The sequence below is a fragment of the Octopus sinensis genome, linkage group LG22 (genome assembly GCF_006345805.1).
Source record: "Octopus sinensis linkage group LG22, ASM634580v1, whole genome shotgun sequence".
NCBI classification, from domain to species: domain Eukaryota; kingdom Metazoa; phylum Mollusca; class Cephalopoda; order Octopoda; family Octopodidae; genus Octopus; species Octopus sinensis.
Window position 1 is genome coordinate 16,581,149 of NC_043018.1, and position 19,795 is coordinate 16,600,943.

The 19,795-nt window shown below is 47.1% G+C and overlaps 1 protein-coding gene across 1 annotated transcript in view; it reads left to right on the forward strand.

The window, feature by feature from the left end:
- Window positions 1-2,698: 2,698 nt before the first annotated feature.
- Window positions 2,699-19,795, forward strand: part of LOC118767482 (leucine-rich repeat-containing protein 74B-like) — a 22,184-nt gene continuing 5,087 nt past the window's right edge. The window contains exons 1-7 of the mRNA XM_036512106.1: window positions 2,699-2,901; window positions 13,648-13,764; window positions 14,572-14,665; window positions 16,073-16,122; window positions 17,680-17,761; window positions 18,976-19,061; window positions 19,590-19,784. Coding sequence (XP_036367999.1) covers window positions 13,663-13,764; window positions 14,572-14,665; window positions 16,073-16,122; window positions 17,680-17,761; window positions 18,976-19,061; window positions 19,590-19,784 — 609 coding nt within the window. The 5' untranslated portion in view covers window positions 2,699-2,901; window positions 13,648-13,662. The remainder of the gene's footprint in view (window positions 2,902-13,647; window positions 13,765-14,571; window positions 14,666-16,072; window positions 16,123-17,679; window positions 17,762-18,975; window positions 19,062-19,589; window positions 19,785-19,795) is intronic.

The window sequence follows — 19,795 nt, forward strand, 5'->3', positions numbered from 1 at the left end:
CGGTCTGGGAATCGAAACCGCGATCCTATGACCGCGAGTCCGCTGCCCTAACCACTGGGCCATTGCGCCTCCACAGTGGTATGCTCTATTATTGTAAAAAAAAAAAGAATATCCTCCGAGTTCTATTTTTATAACATTTAAATACAGATGAATAGGAAATACTGATATAAGTAGAGAAGCGAGAGCAGAGAAAGAAGGGTGTAGTAAAGATAGAGGACAATGGGCAATACACCTCACAACAAAAACTGTTTAGCCGCGGCGATGACCGTATGGCCAGCGCTACTTGCTGCAGCAACCACGCCCGTTTCAAGGGCTTATTCATGCAATAGGCTGCCTTCGTCCTAATCTTGGCTTTGAACTCGGTATTACAAAATCCGAAAACTCCTGAGGTCTCTACTGTAACCCACACAATCTGACAGGGGCTACTGAGTTCACTGTATTTATTGATTTTTTCTCTCCTCGTGATTATGGCCGGCGTAAATCGGATTCGTAGCCGTTGCAGCAAGTTTGGCTCCTTCTAAAATACCATTTTGCTCAGCTTGCAACAGATGCCGCCGGATCGCCACGAAAGAATAATAAAACAAAGAAACTGATACAAGTTACATTAATCATTGGCAACATGCAGAGACGTAACAACTACAGCGTTGGTTGTTTAGTTACGTCTGGCCAATATTATTTATTGCTATATCTTCTTTTATTCTTCTGTCAGCCGAGGGACTAAGTCGTAAAAGCCCGTCCATCATTCAGCTTTGAATCCGGTGTAAGCTGTGCTACGTACAGATGTTATGGTCCGATTTCGGTTATTCAATAACCTGTAACCTAACGTCGTGCGGAAATCTTTAAACTTTTTGACGCACATATATTGTTCGGACATGTGTAGCTGGACAGCTGTGGAACTGCAAGTGTCAGTAAATGGTAAGACACATCGCATAAAGCATGCCCGTGAGATATATATATATATATATATATATATATATATGTGTGTGTGTGTGTGTGTGTGTATGCATATATTAATGTACGTGCAGGAATTCGTATGTGTATATATGTGCTTGAGTCTGTGTGTATGTGTGTGTGTGCACGTGTATGTATGTGTGTGTGTGCGCGCCCGAGTGCGTGAACAAGAAGACGAAACTCTTGTGAGAGCAAATTCAGAAAAACAGAGGGAAGCGAAACCTGGAGCAAGCAAAGTTTAAAGCTGTTCACTGAATAACTAACGCTACACAACCCTCATCAACCAGTTTGAAGTTTGCACAAAAGAAAGTCTACTGAGCTGTTTGTAAAATACCGTTCGAATCTGGATGGAAGCACTCCGTCGGTTACGACGACGAAGGTTCCGGTTGATCCGAATCAACGGAACAGCCTGCTCGTGAAATTAACGTGTAAGTGGCTGAGCACTCCACAGACACGTGTACCCTTAACGTAGTTCTCGGGGATATTCAGCGTGACACAGAGAGTGACAAGGCCGGCCCTTTGAAATACAGGTACAACAGAAACAGGAAGTAAGAGTGAGAGAAAGTTGTGGTGAAAGAGTACAGCAGGGATCACCACCATCCCCTGCTGGGGCATCGTGGAGCTTTAGGTGTTTTCGCTCAATAAACACTCACAACGTGCGTGTGACTCTGTGTGTGTGTGTGTTACGTAGGTATGTGCAGGGTTTTGAAAAGAAAACGATCAAATTGATCTGTTGCAGATGGAGAAAAGAGATGTGCAGGAGGCTAGAAGAGAGAGAGAGAGAGAGAGAGAGAGAGAGAGAGAAGAGGAGAGAGAGAGAGAGAGAGAGAGAGACAAACAGACAGACAGACAGATAGAGATACAGAGAGAGAGAGAGAGAGAGAAAGAGGGAGAGAGAGAAAGAGGGAGAGAGAGGAAATAGAAAGAGAGAGGGAGAGAGAGAGAGAGAGAAAGAGAGAGAGACAAACAGACAGACAGACAGACAGAAATACAGAGAGAGAGAGAGTGAGAGAGAGAGAGAAAGAGGGAGAGAGAGAAAGAGGGAGAGAGAGGAAATAGAAAGAGAGAAGGAGAGAGAGTGAGAGAGAAAGAGAGAGAGAGACAAACAGACAGACAGACAGACAGACAGATATATATATATAGAGAGAGACAGAGATACAGAGAGAGAGAGGGAAAGAGGGAGAGAGAGAAAGAGGGAGAGAGAGAAAGAGGGAGAGAGAGGAAATAGAAAGAGAGAGGGAGAGAGAGAGAGGGAGAGAGAGAGAGAGGGAGACAAACAGACAGACAGACAGACAGACAGAGAGAGAAAGACAGCGATACAGAGAGAGAGAGAGAGAAAGAGGGAGAGAGAGTAAGAGGGAGAGAAAGAGGGGGAGAGAAGAGAAAGAGGAAAGAGAAAGAGAGAGGGAGAGAGAGAGAGAGAGGAGAAACAGAGATGAGACACTTGAAGGAAAATTATGCATTTTATTGAACTCATTGTATGCATATGATTAGTGTCGCCACCACCATAACCACTGACATCATCACCATCATCATCATATCATCATCATCATCATCATCAATAATAGCACCGACAAAAATCAACATCACCTTCCTTATCATCATCATTATCATCATCATTATCATCATCATTATCATCATCATTATCATTATCAATATCATAATCAGTGACGTCCTCAATATTATAGTCAACATCAAGAAATATCCATAGCAAACAAATAAATAAATAAAAGCCAGGAGACAGCAAACGTAACAAGTCTGATCCTATTTTATTTATCTGGAATGAGGCATGAAATCAACTTAATATTTATCAATAGGAGTGTTTGATAGCAGAGGAGGTAGTTGGATTAGTTTAGCTGATGAAAGGAGTGTACAAGCTAACGTTTCCAGTCACTTGTCCTTCGCTAGTAAGTCAGTCAAAAGCAGCAAAATAAAGAGATTATACCACTGGTAAGTAAATAACTCAGTTTTTTTTTCAAAACGAAGATTCTCTTCTTTCTCAGCATCACTTTAAAAAGAAACAAGTAGGCGCAGGAGTGGCTGTGTGGTAAGCAGCTTGTCTACCAACCACATGGTTCCGGGTTCAGTCCCACTGCGTGGCACCTTGGGCAAGTGTCTTCTACTATAGCCTCGGGCCGACCAAAGCCTTGTGAGTGGATTTGGTAGACGGAAACTGAAAGAAGTCTGTCGTATATATGTATATATATATATATGTGTGTGAATGTGTTTGTGTGTCTGTGTTTGTCCCCCTAGCATTGCTTGACAACCGATGCTGGTGTGTTTATGTCCCCGTCACTTAGCGGTTCGGCAAAAGAGACCGATAGAATAAGTACTGTGCTTACAAAAGAATAAGTCCCGGGGTCGAGTTGCTCGATTAAAGGCGGTGCTCCAGCATGGCCGCAGTCAAATGACTGAAACAAGTAAAAGAGTAAAAGAGAAAGAGAGTAATACATCTCTAAAATATCACATAATATAATCACTAGCTTGCACTTCGATACTCACACCAGTCGTATTCACTGTCCATTACCACCACCACCACCATCACCATTCAAAGGAACCTGCACAAACACTGCTACCCACAATTATTTATTCCGTTTCACATAATACTCCTCACTCATACAAACATCTACAAAAACTGAAACGGTTTACCACACGTTCTACTACCTGTGCAACGATAACCATATCCAAATACGCTGTCAAGCATATTTTACAAACACTTCAGAACATTCCCACGCACAAATGCATACGATCATCATGTACAGTTGCGGTCAAAATGTTCAGAACGGCATTGTTTTCGTCAGAAAAGTAGATATAATTTTTTTATCAAAGTTGTTTTATATTCTATAATTTTCACAGACAATAAATACGATATTATTTGTTATTGCCTGAGATTTTGGTGCAATTTGAGAGGATAATACAAAAGTTATGGATGATTTAGTGATTTACTGCAAAACCCATGGCGGCCAAAATGATCAGAACGGTTGCTTTTACTCCGTGTTTTAGTATATTTAACCGGCGAACTCTAATGTTTTGAATTTGTTTACGTGACGGTTCGTTTACTAAACATTAGTAAGAATATTTGCAGTGTACTTTGTTAATATAATGCCACTTACTCCGTTACCAATTCGTCAGCAGATTATTAAGCTTCGAAGGAAGGATAATTTAAGTATTGGATCTATTGCAAAGATTGTTAACAAGTCAAAAAGTGTTGTACACGGTATTCTTAAGGTCTACGATGATTGTGGTTCGTGTGAAGCAAGAAAGTTTACAGGTAGGCCAAGAAAAAACGACCAAGAGAGAAGATCGTGCTATGGTAAAGTTGGTTAAAAAGGACAGATTTAAAACTGCTGCTGCTGTTTCTCGGAAAATGAGCATTGTATTGAAGAAAACTTTATCTCGAAAAACTGTCTCGTCGTTTAGTTGAACATGACCTACAAGCAAGAGCACCTGCAGTGAAGCCACTGATCAGCTCCAAGAATAAAAAGTGTCGTCTTACCTTTGCAACCGAACATGTGTTGTGGTCTCAAGAAAAATGGCAAACGGTGCATTTCAGTGATGAATCTAAGTTTATGCTATTTGGCTCAGATGGGAAAAGGTACGTTTATCGAAAAGTAGGTGAAAAATTGTCGCCTAAATGCCTTAAGACTAGTGTTAAATTCGGTGGAGGAAGTGTCATGGTTTGGGGGATGATATCTGGAGATGGTGCGGGCCCTTTGGTGCGATTACATGAAAAGGTAAATGCAGGAGTTTATAAACAACTTGTAAAAGATCATGTCTTGCCTGTGCTGAGAAATTCAACTATGCGACCACCCATATTCATGCAGGACAATGCCCCATGTCACAAGGCTAAGGTGGTCATGAACTTCCTCAAGGCTGAAAAGGTTATTGTTATGGATTGGCCTGCTCAAAGCCCAGATCTCAAGCCTATTGAAAATGTGTGGAATATTCTAGGAGAACGTTCGAAAGCCAGAAATCCTAAAACAACTGAGCAATTATGGAATGCCCTTCTGGAAGAATGGAATAAGATCACCCAGCAAGAAATTGAAAATTTAATTTCCTCATGCAGTCGAAGATGTCAGAGTGTGATTGAAGCTAAAGGGCTTCACACTAAATATTAAATAATTCCAGTATTTTCTGTCATGTTTGATTATTTTGTTATTTTTTCAACCGTTCTGATAATTTTGGCCGCCATGTGTTTTGCAGAAAATCACTAAATAATCCATAAAGTTTGTATTATCCTCTCAAATTACACCAAAATCTCAGACAATAACAATTAATATTGTATTTATTGTCTGTAAAAATTATAGAATATAAAACTACTTTGATAAAAACTTATACCTACTTTTCTGACGAAAACAATGCCGTTCTGAACATTTTGGCCGCAACTGTACATACACTGGCACGTAACCTTCAAGAGTTCCTCACACACTCTTACAATATCTAGATTTCTCCATGCTCGACGTACACGTCGAATTGCTACAAACAATTGTTTTCTTACGATTTAAAGTGAAAATATGCAATCGGTCACCAGACCAGTTAGGATTTGCCTGAATTGATATTATACAGCAACAACAGCAGTGACAGCAGTGGAGGCGCAATGGCCCAGTGGTTAGGGCAGCGGACTCGCAGTCGGAGGATCGCGGTTTCGATTCCCAGACCGGGCCTTGTGTGTGTTTATTGAGCGAAAACACTTAAAGCTTCACGAGATGACAAACAAGGACAGACATAGGTATTATTAAGTCGATTACATGACCCCAGTGCGTAAACTGGTATTAATTTATCGACCCCGAAAGGATGAAAAAAAGTCAAAGTCGACCTGGCGGAATTTGAACTCAGAACGTAGCGGCAGACGAAATACCGCTCAGCATTTCGTCCGGCGCGCAAACGTTTCTGCCAGCTTGCCGCCCTGTAAGTGTATCGATTAGTTTCGTGTTCCACTTTGATCAATAATATCGATTATACACACATTCACTTTGTAAATATGCCGGCATAAAAAATTCTTTATCTATTCATTGAATCGATTGTCGTCATCTGCAGAACAAACATGTCCGTTCCTGACCATTCATGTGTTTCCAATACCATACGATGTATTTAGTATGCAGATTGAGTCCCTAAGGAGAAGTTTCACTTTGGTTACCATTGCATCCCTGTCCTATGAAATAGATGGTGGTGGTGGTGGTGGTGGTGGGTTGGTGATGGTGATGGTGGTGGTGGTGATGGTGGTGGTGGTGGTGGTGGTTGGTGGTTGATGGTGGTGGTGATGGTGGTGGTGGGGTGGTGGTGATGTGGTGTGGTGGTGGTGGGTGTGATGGTGGTGATGGGGTGGGTGGTGGTGGTGGTGTGGTGATGGTGGTGGTGGTGGTGGTGGTGATGGGTGTGATGGTGGTGGTGGTGGTGTGGGTGGTGGTGGGTGTGGTGGTGGTGGTGATGGTGGTGGTGATGGTGGTGGTGGTGGTGGTGGTGATGGTGGTGGTGGTGGTTGTGATGGTGGTGATGGTGGTGGTGGTGGTGGTGGTGGTGGTGGTGGGTGGTGGTGGTGGTGTGGTGGTGAGGTGGTGGTGTGGTTGGTGGTGGTGGTGGTTGGGTGGTGTGATGGGTGGTGGTGGTGTGGTGGTGGTGGTGATGGTGGTGGTGATGGTGGTGGTGGTGGTGGTGGTGATGGTGGTGGTGGTGGTTTTGATGGGTTGGTGGTGTGTGGTGGTGGTGGTGGTGGTGGGGGGGTGGTGGTGGTGGTGATGGTGGTGGTGGGTGGTGGTTGGTGGTGGTGGTGATGGTGGTGGTGGGTGGTGGTGGTGTGGTGATGGTGTGGTGGTGGTGGTGATGTGTGGTTGGTGGTGGTGGTGGTGGTGGTGGTGATGGTGGTGGTGGTGGTGGTGATGGTGTGGTGGTGGTGGTGGTGATGGTGGTGAGGTGGTGGTGGTGGTGGTGATGGTGGTGGTGGTGGTGTGTGATGGGGTGGTGGGTGGTGGTTGAGGATGGTGGTGGTGGTGGTGAGGTGGTGTGGTGGTGGTGGTGGTGGTGGTGGTGGTGGTGGTGGTGATGGTGGTGGTGGTGGTGATGGTTGGTGGTGGTGGTGGGTGGTGGTGGTTGATGGTGTGTGGGTGGTGATGGTGGTGATGGTGGTGGGTGGTGGTGAGGTGGTGGTGGTGGTGATGGTTGGTGGTGGTGGTGGTGGTGTTGTGATGGTTGTGGTGGTGATGGTGGTGATGGTGTGGTGGTGTGTTTTGGTGGTGGTTGGTGGGTGTGGTGGTGGTGGTGATGGTGGTGGTGGTGGTGTGTGAGGTGGTGGTGGTGGTGTGGTGGTGTGGTGGTGGTGGGGGTGGTGGTGGTGATGGTGGTGGTGAGGTTGGGTGGTGTGGTGGTGGTGATGGTATGGTGGTGGTGGTTTGATGGTGGTGGTGGTGGTGGTGGTGGTGGTGTGATGGTGGTGGTGGGGTTGGTGATGGTGGTGTGGTGGTGGTGGTGGTGTGGTGGTGGTGGTGGTTGGTGGTTGATGGTGGTGGTGGTGGTGGTGTGGGTGGATGGTGGTGGTGGTGGTTTTGATGGTGGTGATGGTGGTGGTGGTGGTGGTGGTGGTGATGGTGGTGGTGGTGGTTGTTGGGTGGTGGTGGTGGTGGTGGTGATGGTGGTGGTGATGGTGGTGGTGATGGTGGTGGTGGGGGGGTGGGTGGTGGTTGGTGGTGGTGGTGGTGTGGTGATGGTGTTGGTGGTGGTGGTGGTGATGGTGGTGGTGGTGGGTGGTGATGGTTGTGGTTGGGTGATGGTGGTGATGGTGGTGGTGGTGTGGTTGATGGTTGTGGTGGTGGTGGTGGTGATGGTGGTGGTGGTGGTGTGGTGGTGGTGGGGTGGTTGATGGTGTGATGGTGGTTGGTGGTGGTGATGGTTGGTGGTGGTGATGGTGGTGGTGATGGTGGTGGTGGTGGTGATGGTGTTGGTGATGGTGGTGGTGTGGTGGTGGTGATGGTGGTGGTGATGGGTGGTGGTGGTGGTGATGGTGGTGGTGAGGTGGTGGTGGGTGGTGATGGGGATGGTGGTGGTGTGGTTGGTGGTGGATGGTGGTGGTGATGGTGTGGTGGTGGTGGTGGTGATGGTGGTGGTGATGGTGGTGGGGGTGGTGATGGTGGGTTGGTGATGGTGGTGGTGGTGGTGGTGGTGGTGGTGGTGATGGTGGTGGTGGTGGTGATGGTGGGTGGTGGTGATGGTGGTGGTGGTGGTGGTGGTGGTGGTGATGGTGTGGTGGTGGTGATGGTGTGGTGGTGGTGGTGTGGTGATGGGTGGTGGTGGTTGTGGTGGTGATGGTGGTGGGGTGGTGGTGGTGTGGTGGTGGTGGTGGTGGTGGTGGTTGATGGTGGTGGTGATGGTGGTGGTGGTGGTGGTGGTGATGGTGGGTGGTGGTGTTGATGGTTGGTGGTGGTGGGTGATGGTGGTGATGGTGTGGTGGTTGGGTGGGGTGGTTGTGGTGGTGATGGTGGTGATGGTTGGTGGTGTGGATGGTTGGTGGTGGTGATGGTGGTGATTGGGGTGGAGTGATGGTGGTGGTGGGTTGGTGTGGGTGGTGGTGGTGGTGAGGTAGTGGTGGTGGTGGTGATGGTGGTGGTGTGGTGGTGAGGGTGGTGGTGGTGTGTGTGGTGGTGGTGGTGGTGGTTGTGGTGGTGATGGTGGTGGTGGTGGGTGGTGATGGTGGTGGTGGGTGGTGATGGTGATGGTGGTGTGGTGGTGATGGTGTGTGGTTGATGGGGTGGTGGTGGTGGAGTGATGGTGATGGTGGTGGTTGGTGGTGATGTGGTGGTGATGGTGGTGGTGGTGGTGGTGGTGGTGATGGTGGTGGTGGGGTGTGATGGTTGTGGTGGTGATGGTGGTGATGGGTGGTGATGGTGGTGGTGGATGTGTGGTGGGTGTTGGTGGTGGTGGTGGTGATGGTGGGTGGTGGTGGTGATGGTGGTGGGGGTGGTGTGGTGATGGTGGTGATGGTGGTGGTGGTGGTGATGGTGGTGGCGGTGGTGGTGGTGGTGATGGTGGTGTATGGTGGTGTGGTGATGGTGGTGGTGATGGTGGTTGTGGTGGTGGTGATGGTGGGTGTGGTGATGGGGTGGTGGGTGGTGGTGGTGGTGATGGTGGTGTTGGTGGTGGTGAGGGTGGTCGCTGGTGGTGGTGATGTGGGTGGTGGTGGTGGTGGGTTTGTGAAAGTGGTGGTGTGATGGGGTGTGGGTGGTGTGATGGTGGTGGGGTGGTGGTGGTGGTGTGATGGTGGTGATGGTGGTGGTGATGGTGGTGGTGGTGGTGGTGGTGGTGATGGTGTGGTTGGTGGTGGTTGGTGGTGATGGTGGTGGTGGTGGTGGTGGTGGTGGTGGTTGGTGATGGTGGTGTGGAGGTGGTTGATGGTGGTGGTGATGGTGGTGTGGTGGTGGTGGTGGTGGTGATGGTGGTGTGGAGAGGTGGTGATGGTGGTGGTGGGTGGTGGTGGTGGTGATGGTGATGGTGATGGTGTGGTGGTGGTTTGGTGGTGGTGGTGGTGATGGTGGTGTGGATGGTGGTGAGGGGTGGTGATGGTGGTGTGGTGGTGGTGAGGGTGGTGGTGGGTGGTGAGTGGTGTGATGGGTGGTGGTGGTGGTGGTGGTGGTTGATGGTGGTGGTGGTGGTGGTGATGGTTGGTGGTGGTGGTTGGTGGTGGTGGGTGGTTGGTGGTGGTGGTGATGGTTTGGTGGTGGTGGTTGGTGGTGGTGGTGGTGATGGTGGTGTGGTGGTGGTGGTGGTGTTGTGTGGTGGTGGTGATGGTGGTGTGGGTTGGTGGTGGTGGTGTGGTGTGCTGGTGGTGTGGTGGTGGTTGGTGGTGGTGGTGATGGTTGGTGTGGATGGTGGGATGATGGTGGGTGGTGATGGGTGATGGTGGTGGTGGTGGTGATTGGCTGGTGGTGATTGGTGATGGTGGTGGTGGTGATGGTGGTGGTGATGGTGGTTGTGGTGGTGGTGATGGTGGTGGTGATGTGGTGTGGTGGTTGTGGTGGTGGTTGATGGTGTGGTGGTGGGGGTGGTGATGGTGATGGGTGGTGGTTGGTGGTGGTGGTGGTGATGGTGGTGTGTGTGTGGTGGTGGTGATGGTGGGTGGTGATGGTGGTGGTGTGGGGATGGTGGTGGTGGTGGTGATGGGGGTGATGGTGATGGTGGTGGTGGTTTGATGGTGGTGTGTGGTGGTGTGGTGGTGGTTGGTGATGGTGGTGGTTGGTGGTGTTGGTGGGGGGTGTGGTGGTGATGGTGGGGTGGTGGTGGTGGTGGTGGGGTGATGGTGGTGTGTGGTGTGTGATGGTGGTGGTGATGGTGGGAGGGGTGGTGGTGTTGGTGATGGGGTGTGGTGGTGGTGATGGTGGTCGTGGTGGTGGTGGTGGGTGGTGGTGATGGTGGTGGGAAGGTGGTTGGTGGTGGCGGTGATGGTGGTGGTGATGGTGGTGGTGGTGGTGGTGGGGTGGTGATGTGGTGGTGGTGGTGGTGATGGTGGTGGGGTGGTGATGGTGGTGGTGGTGGTGGTGGTGGTGATGGTGGTGTGGTGGTGGTGATGGTGGGTGGTGATGGTGGTGGTGGGTGATGGTGATGGTGGTGGTGGTGGTGGTGGTGGTGATGGTGATGGTGGTGGTGATGGTGGGGGGGTGATGGTGTGTGTGGTGTGGTGGTGATGGTAGGGTGGTGGTGATGGGTGGGGGTGATGGTGGTGGGGGTGGTGGGTGGTGGTGGTGGTGGTGGTGGTGGTGGTGGTTTTGTGGTGGTTGATGTGGTGGTGGTGATGGTGGTGTGATGATGTGATGGTGTGGTGCTGGTGTGGTGGTGGTGGGTGGTGGTGGTGGTGGTGTGATGGATGGTGGTGGTGGTGAGTGGTGGTGAGGTTGAGGTGGTGGTGTGGTGGTGGTTGGTGATGGTGGTGTGGGTGGTGGTGATGGTGGTGGTGATGGTGGGATGTGGGGGTGGTGGTGTGATGGTGTGGTGATGGTGGGTGGTGGTGGTGGGTGGTGATGGTGGTGGTGGTGGTGGTGGGGTGGGGTGGTGGTGGTGTGATGGTGGTGGGGTGATGGTGGTGATGGTGATGTGGTGGTGGTGGGGGTGATGGTGGTGGTGATGGTGGGTGGGGGGTGGTGGTGGTGGGGTGGTGGTGGTTGTGATGGGGTGATGTTGGTGGTGGGGTGGTGGATGGTGGTGGTGATGGTGGTGGTGATGGTGGTGGTGGTGGTGGTGGTGGATGGTGGTGTGGTGTTGGTGATGGTGGTATGGTGGTGGTGGGTGGTGGTGATGGTGGTGGTTGGTGGTGGGTGGTTGGTGATGGTGTGATGGTGGTGGTGATGGTGGTGGTGGTGGTGATGATGGTGGTGGTTTGGTGGTGGGGGTGGTGGTGGTGGTGGTGGTGATGGTGGTGGTGGGTGATTGGTGATGGTGGTGATGGTTGGTTGGGATGGTGGTGATGGTGGGGTGGCGGTTGGCTGGGGTGGTGGTGGTGGTGGTGGTGGTGATGGTGGTGGTGATGGTGGTGTGGTGATGATGATGGGGTGGTGGTGGTGGTGATGGTTGTGTGTGGTGGTGGTGGTGGGATGATGGTGGTGGTGGTGGTTGGTGGTTGGTGGTGGGTTGATGGTGGTGGTGATGGTGGTGGTGGTGGTGATGGTGGGTGTGGTGGTGGTGATGGTGGTGGTGATGGTGGTGGTGGTGGTGGTGGTGATGGTGGTGGTGGTGGTGGTGGTGTGGTGGTGGTGATGGTGGGGTTTGGTGGTGGTGGTGATGTGATGGTGATTGGTGGTGTGGTGGTGGTGATGGTGGTGGTGGTTGGTGGTGGTGGTGATGGTGGTGGTGGTGGTGATGGTGGTGTGGTGGTGGTGATGGTGGTGGTGATGGTGGTGGTGGGTGATGGTGATGGTGGTGGTGGTGGTGGTGGTGATGGTGGTGTGGATGGTGATGGTGGGTGGTGATGTTGGTGGTGATGGTGGTGGTGATGGTGGTGTGTGGTGGTGGTGGTGGTGGTGGTGGTGTGGTTGGTGGTGATGGTGGTGGGTGTGGTTGGTGGTTGGTGATGGTGGTGGTTGGTGGTGGTGATGGTTGGTGGTGGTGATGGTGTGGTGGTGGTGGTGGGGTGATGGTGATGGTGGGGTGGTGGTGGTTGGGGTGGTGGGTGGTGGTGATGGTGGTGTGGTGGTTGTGATGGTGGTGATGGTGGTGGTGGTGGTTGTGGTGATGGTGGTGGTGGTGGTGGTTGATGGTGGTGGTGATGGTGGGGGGGGGGTGGTGATGGTGGTGGTGATGGTGGTGGTGGGATGGTGGTGGGTGGTGGTGATGGTGGTGGTGGTGTGGTGATGGTGGTGTGGTGGGGTGATGGTGGTGGTGGTGATGGGTGATTGTGGTGGTGGTGGTGATGGTGGTGGTGATGGTGGTGGTGGTGATGATGATGGTGGTGGTGGTGGTGGTGGTGGTGATGGTGGTGGTGGTGATGATGATGGTGGTGGTGGTGGTGGTGGTGGTGGTGATGGTGGTGGTGATGGTGGTGGTGGTGGTGATGGTGGTGGTGGTGGTGGTGATGGTAGTGGTGATGGTGGTGGTGGTGGTGATGGTGGTGGTGGTCATGATGGTGGTGGTGATGGTGGTGGTGGTGGTGGCGGTGTTGGTGGTTGGAATAATAATATAGACAAAGACGATGATGACGTTACCAGTGGTCCTGAGAGTAAAGAGAGTAAAGCTAGTAAAACATATATCAACATCGTTTTAGGTTGAAATTCCGTTGAGTTTGAGTTTGATTATAATCCCCTCGAAATTTTAAAATAAGTTTCAATTATTAAGTTACGGGCTTGATGTAATTGACTTTATTTCAGCATTCATGGCCTTGCTATAATGCTGATGGTGGTGATGATAATTTTCATTTGCCCCACAAGGGCAGTGGATGAAGGGGACATTGCAAACACATGTTGCAATCTACTTGAAAGTTTACGTAAAATCGGATAAAGAGGAAGGAAAAAAGAAAGAGAGATGTAAGGTGAAAAGTGTACACGATATAAGGGGTAAAGACCCCTTTCGGTCATGAATGACCATGGGATTGCACCTAGAAAGTTGCCCTCCTAGACACAAGTCCGGGCAAGGTTGTTTATGGAAGACCAGCAGTCGCCCATGCATACCGGCCTCCCCTCTCCACGCCACCAGTGTTATCCAAGGGAAAGACAAAGGTCGATACAGCTTGGCACCAATGACGTCGCAACTCATTTCTACAGCTGAGTGAACTGGAGCAACGTGAAATAAAGAGCATACAAACATACAAATACATGGACAATGCAGGACGCTGGTGTAAGAAAGTCTTCATAAATTGGACTTCCTTCAGTTGAAGTTGGTCAAACGCCTGCAAGCCGGGATAAGAGTTTTTTCTGAGGAAGAATGGTAGTAACTCATGACAGTATCTTTGTTGTCCGCTTCCTGGTGCCGATATTTATCCAAGAGAAATTACACCGAGCCAATACTTGAGCCAATACAGTTCACTATCAATGCCATTGGTGGCGTTGTTTTAAAATGCATTAGATTTAAACTTTATAAATCTTGTGAATGCTACTGGGATAGGTTTGAACATCACATCATCCTGTTTCGCACATGCCCTCCAACTTAATCCGGTAACTGTTTGTGCCTAACCAAAGACAAGTAACAAATGCAAATATTAAAAAGCTTAAGTCCTTTTAATTTCAGATAATCCACAGATAAATGGAAGATAGTAACACTCTTAACCATAAGGTCGATGGGCAGTTGCGGAAATCCATTGATTTTGATTATATACAGCTTGCAAAAAACTGTAAAGGATATTTGGTAAGAAACTATTATATTGTCTGTACTTGCCCTACATTTGTTAAAAACCACACACACACATCATCATCATCATTGTTCGACCGTGGTCGAGACAATGGAATTCACTATGTTACGCCAGACTTCACGGTCCATCATAGCATTACGGAGGTCCTGTTGCTAGATGCCTGTATCCCTGGAGATTACATCAGGGTAGGAGTGTGTGCGCCCTCTGGTATCGTGATCAGATGGCTTCTAGAGGAGAAGAGTAGAAATTACCTCGTTTTCAGCTCTGCAACAATGTCCAGCAAACTGGACTCTTCTACCTTTCATAAGAGATGACACAGGTGGTAATTTCCCATATATATATTATATATCTGCATATATAATAGCAACAGTTAATAAACAATGCGTGCTTCCAAAATGTCGCCCCGTAAAGATTTACAACTCAGTGATTTGGTTTCTAATTTCAGTAATATTCCTTCATATCGCGTCCATTTACTGACTTCATTAGTACAATCGCTATACGAGCATCTCTATCACGAGCGAGATAGACTGTGCGACTCATACAGCTGATGTTTACAGTGTTGACTTTTTAAATGTGTTATTGGTATCTTATGTATGTGGTATTAAATAGTAGGAGTTAAAAGTGTTGAACATGGACAGAAGAAAGCACTGGTGGCAGATAATACCATTTCATAACAACCTTTTCGATAAACATCAACCAATAGCTTGCAATAAAGTGAATATGAAATATACACACATTTTTATAATGAGAAACAAACAATTATGAAAGAAAAGGTACCGATCTTTCTCTATTTTTGTATCCAGGACCTTAGAAGCAGTAAAATAACATTGGAAGAACTCACTATTTTGATACCTCACATTGTTGGAAATATTCGCATTAATACCTTTGACCTCTCACGTAAGTACGCCAGTTGTATATTTTCAATGTGTCATAGAATAAATTGATATCTTGTACATACATAGGCGCAGGAGTGGCTGTGTGGTAAGTAGCTTGTTTACCAACCACATGGTTCCGGGTTCAGTCCCACTGCGTGGAACCTTGGGCAAGTGTCTTCTACTATAGCCCCGGGCCGACCAATGCCTTGTGAGTGGATTTGGTAGACGGAAACTGAAAGAAGCCTGTCGTATATATGTATATATATATGTGTGTGTGAATGTGTTTGTGTGTCTGTGTTTGTCCCCCTAGCATTGCTTGACAACCGATGCTGGTGTGTTTACGTCCCTGTCACTTAGCGGTTCGGCAAAAGAGACCGATAGAATAAGTACTGGGCTTACAAAGAATAAGTCCCGGGGTCGATTTGCTCGACTAAAGGCGGTGCTCCAGCATGGCCGCAGTCAAATGACTGAAACAAGTAAAAAAAAAAAATACATACAAGCAAAAGGCGATGTAAGCCTATGTTTCTAGAAGGGCTCAAAGTGGCAGCAACTTTGACAACCAGACTAGACTATCCTGGACTAACTAGCGGGATATCAGCTCGCACTTTGAGGAATATATTTTAGCAATACAGAAACAGTGGCTCTCAGTGAAACCAAACTCTCCAACCGATGAACTTTCATCGCCCACTTTCAGTGAATACGAGATTTACTTACACTCCGTATCCTGTATGTTAACGGTATCAACGGAGGTGCTTTCAGAGAGGTGGCTGCTTATGCTCCGACAGGGGCAGAACAGATTTCTGAATTCTCCTAGCGGTATTTCGTCCATCTTTACGATCTGAGTTCAAATACCGTCGAGGTCAACATTTCCTTTCGGGGTCGATAAAGCAAGTACCAGTTACATACTGGTTTCGATTTAATCGACTAGCGCCCTTCTTCTTAATTTCAGACCTTATACCCATAGTATAAAGCATTATTCTTATCGTTATTAAGGTGGAGAGCTGGCTGCGATTGTTAGCGCATGCGACGAAATATGTAACCGTATTCTGAGTTCAAATTCAACCGGGGTCAAGTTTGTCTCTCATCCCTTCGGGGTTGATATAATAAGTATTAGTCAAGTAGTGGCATCGATGTAATCAATTTACTCATTTCCCTTCAAAATTCCTGGCCTTGTACCAAGGTTAGAAAGAAAAATAATACTTATTGTATTTCGCTTTTGGATTTGGTTTGCAAGATTCTTTATATGAGTTCGTGTGTTGAAGCATATTCTGTTGTGTCTGGGGAGAGTTATTTTCTTTTTGTGCCTTATAATGTAACACACTCACCGGTAAAATTTCCACTTATTTCTTATTTTTATTTTCCTAAAATTTTCGTTGCGTCTTGCAACCTTTTCAATAGTCTTGACTCAAGAGTTATTTGTTATTTTCAGAAAATCACTTCAGTGATGAATACGGCAGAATTATCGCCAGAATCATAAAGGTATATTACCTTTTTTTACACTTAATTTTTATAGATCTTTCACTTCTTATCTGAATACTGTGATAAGGTTGTGGAGGCGCAATGGCCCAGTGGTTAGGGCAGCGGACTAGCGGTCATAGGATCGCGGTTTCGATTCCCAGACCGGGCGTTGTGAGTGTTTATTGAGCGAAAACACCTAAAGCTCCACGAGGCTCCGGCAGGGGGTGGTGGCGATCCCTGCTGTACTCTTTCACCACAACTTTCTCTCTCACTCTTACTTCCTGTTTCTGTAGTACCTGTATTTCAAAGGGCCGGCCTTGTCACTCTCTGTGTCACGCTGAATATCCCCGAGAACTACGTTAAGGGTACACGTGTTTGTGGAGTGCTCAGCCACTTACACGTTAATTTCACGAGCAGGCTGTTCCGTTGATTCGGATCAACCGGAACCCTCGTCGCCGTAACCGACGGAGTGCTTCCACACTCTATCCGTAAATCCGCAAATCGCAACTAACTCTATGCTCATCCTCGGAGTTTGAGAAAGACAATGTATCAGGCATACAGTGGACTGATGTCCATCATTTGTGACGCTGTTTACTCTCTTTTTTCTCTTTCACTTGTTTCAGTCATTTGACTGCGGCCATGCTGGAGCACCGCCTTTTTAGTCGAGCAACTCGACCCCGGGACTTATTCTTTGTAAGCCCAGTACTTATTCTATCGGTCTCTTTTGCCGAACCGCTAAGTGGCGGGGACGTAAACACACCAACATCGGTTGTCAAGCAATGCTAGGGGGACAAACACAGACACACAAACACATACACACACACATATATATATATATTATACATACATATATACGACAGGCTTCTTTCAGTTTCCGTCTACCAAATCCACTCACAAGGCTTTGGTTGGCCCGAGGCTATAGTAGAAGACACTTGCCCAAGCTGCCACGCTGTGGGACTGAACCCGAAACCATGTGGTTGGTTAGCAAGCTACTTACCACACAGCCACTCCTGAGGAATTTCAAACAGAAGACAAGGCATTATGCTAAGGCTATGTTGCTTTGAAACTTTGTAGCATGCCGGAAACGGGTGAGCATATTATCGCTCACTGCATGACTACATTCACATACACACATGTCTGTGATGGGGAAAATGTACACACACACACGCACACACACACAGACACACACACACAGACACACACACACAGACACACACATACACGCACTTACACACACATACACACACACGCACACACACAGAGACTCACACACACAACACACACATACACACACATACACGCACACACAAACACACACACACAGACACGCACACACATACACACACACACACATACACACACATACACACACACGCACGCTCACACACACACACCACACACGCGTACACACATACACACACCACGCACACACGAACACACACACGCACACACACACACACACACACACACACACACACACACACACACACACACACACACACACACACACCTAAATGCATTTATTTAGATATTTACTCTTCTTTCTTAATCGTCATTATTTCTTCCCTTTTTCTACAGAATTCTGATTCAATTGTGGAATTCTGTCTGAAACTGAACAATCTAGAAGGCAGAGGAGTCCAGTATATCGGTCAAGCCATTGGTCAGTATACCCCCAACACACTTGTGAAGGAAAGAGAAAGAGAGAACGAATGAAAAATAGAGAAAGTGATATGTATATATTTCTTTACTACCCACAAGGGGCTAAACACAGAGGGGATAAACAAGGACAGACAAACAGATTAAGTCGATTACATCGACCCCAGTGCGTAACTGGTACTTAATTTATCGACCCCGAAAGGATGAAAGGCAAAGTCGACCTCGGCGGAATTTGAACTCAGAACGTAACGGCAGACGAAATACCTACGGCTACGCATTTCGCCCGGCGTGCTAACGTTTCTGATATGTATATGCATGCGTGTATGTGTATGTGCGTGCGAGTAAGTGTACATGTGTGTGCGTGAGTGTGTGCAATTATTCACAGTTTTCTCATCACCAATATCATCATTAACAAAGAAAATGTTGTTATTATCGATGATGATGTCGCTACTACTCGGTTGTATGCTGGTGGTAGAGTTTAGATTATAGTTGGTATGAATGTTATCGTTGTAATTATAATTGCACTCGACGAAAACGAGTCGACATATTCGAACGCGAATATGCTAATCGCTGTTGTGAGCCGATGGTCAGTTTGTTCACCGATATCAAAAGCAAGATTATATGTTCGTTTTAGATTTATTGACCCGGGGATACTTTTAGCTGGCGACACGCAACGGTAACGAAATACCTAATCTTCCACAATAATTTGCGTTAATGAACGGACTGCGTTATGAACATATAGCGAACGTATTTGACGCAATGGTGAAGTTGTTCTCCTGTGACAAACAGAACCGTGATTAGCATATTCACATCCAAATCTGTCGGGAGAAGACAATGTTTATATATGTATAATGTTTATATTTTTCTAGACGGAGCAAAAAATGCTATACCTCGTTCGCAAAATCACATGAAAAGAAAACCTTAAGTGTATTATATTTTGTATATATATAAATATATGTCTATAAATGTGTATCTATGTATTATATATGTATATATGTATTATATATGTATATAAGTATTATATATATATTATATATAACACACACATTTATAGACGCTTATACATTCGTATATATATGTATATATGTATTATATATATATATATATTTATATATTTCGGAATGGTCATATTGCCAGTTTAGCCAATAAAAACACACGCACTATATATTTGGTGTTATTTTGCTTATATATCACTATATATCACTATATATATCGCAGGATATAACAACAGTATCGAGATATTAGATATGAGTTGGAATCACATCCGCTGGCCAGGAGCTGTGTCTATTTGCAATGGTATCAAGGTAAGGTATGCTATTGAATATATCATCTACTTTTCAGGTTGATATTAACACAAGATGACTTCTGTATTTGATGTTCATCTCTTTACGTACTAGTCTACCTAATTCTCTCTATACCAGCCTGGTATTCATAAATTTGTAGACTTATTTCCACCTTGTCCCATTTTGTATTTTATATATGTATAAACTTAGATAAATAAACTTAGATATGTTTCGACCAAAGATTGGTCCAGGCCATGTCTAACTTAATAGCACCACCTGATAGGATTATTCGAATCCTGTCTAAGTCAAGTTTTGTTTAAGTCAAGTTTTGTTCAAGTAGTGAGTTCTTGTTGGGTGAGTTGTATCCAATTATGGGTGGCTTATCTGGTATTCTTTGAAGGAATCTATCCAGACTCTGTTTAAAATTGATGGGATCCTTTTCCTCTTTGATCTCCCTCGGGACAATGTTAAATAAGGCAGGGCCTGTTGAGGAAAAGAAATTATGTTGCAGTGTATACATACATATCGTAATTATATATTATATTTTAGATTAACAATTGCCTAAACACTCTCAATGTTGCCTACAACGGGTTTGGTTATGAAGGAGCTGTTGCCTTAGGAGAGATGCTTAAACATAATAAAACTCTGCAGACTCTTGATGTTTCCAGCAACAGGATATGTTGGAAAGGGTCATTGATAATAAGCAAGGGTCTCTCCAAGAATCGGTCGTTGATCAACCTTAAGGTTTGTTGAGC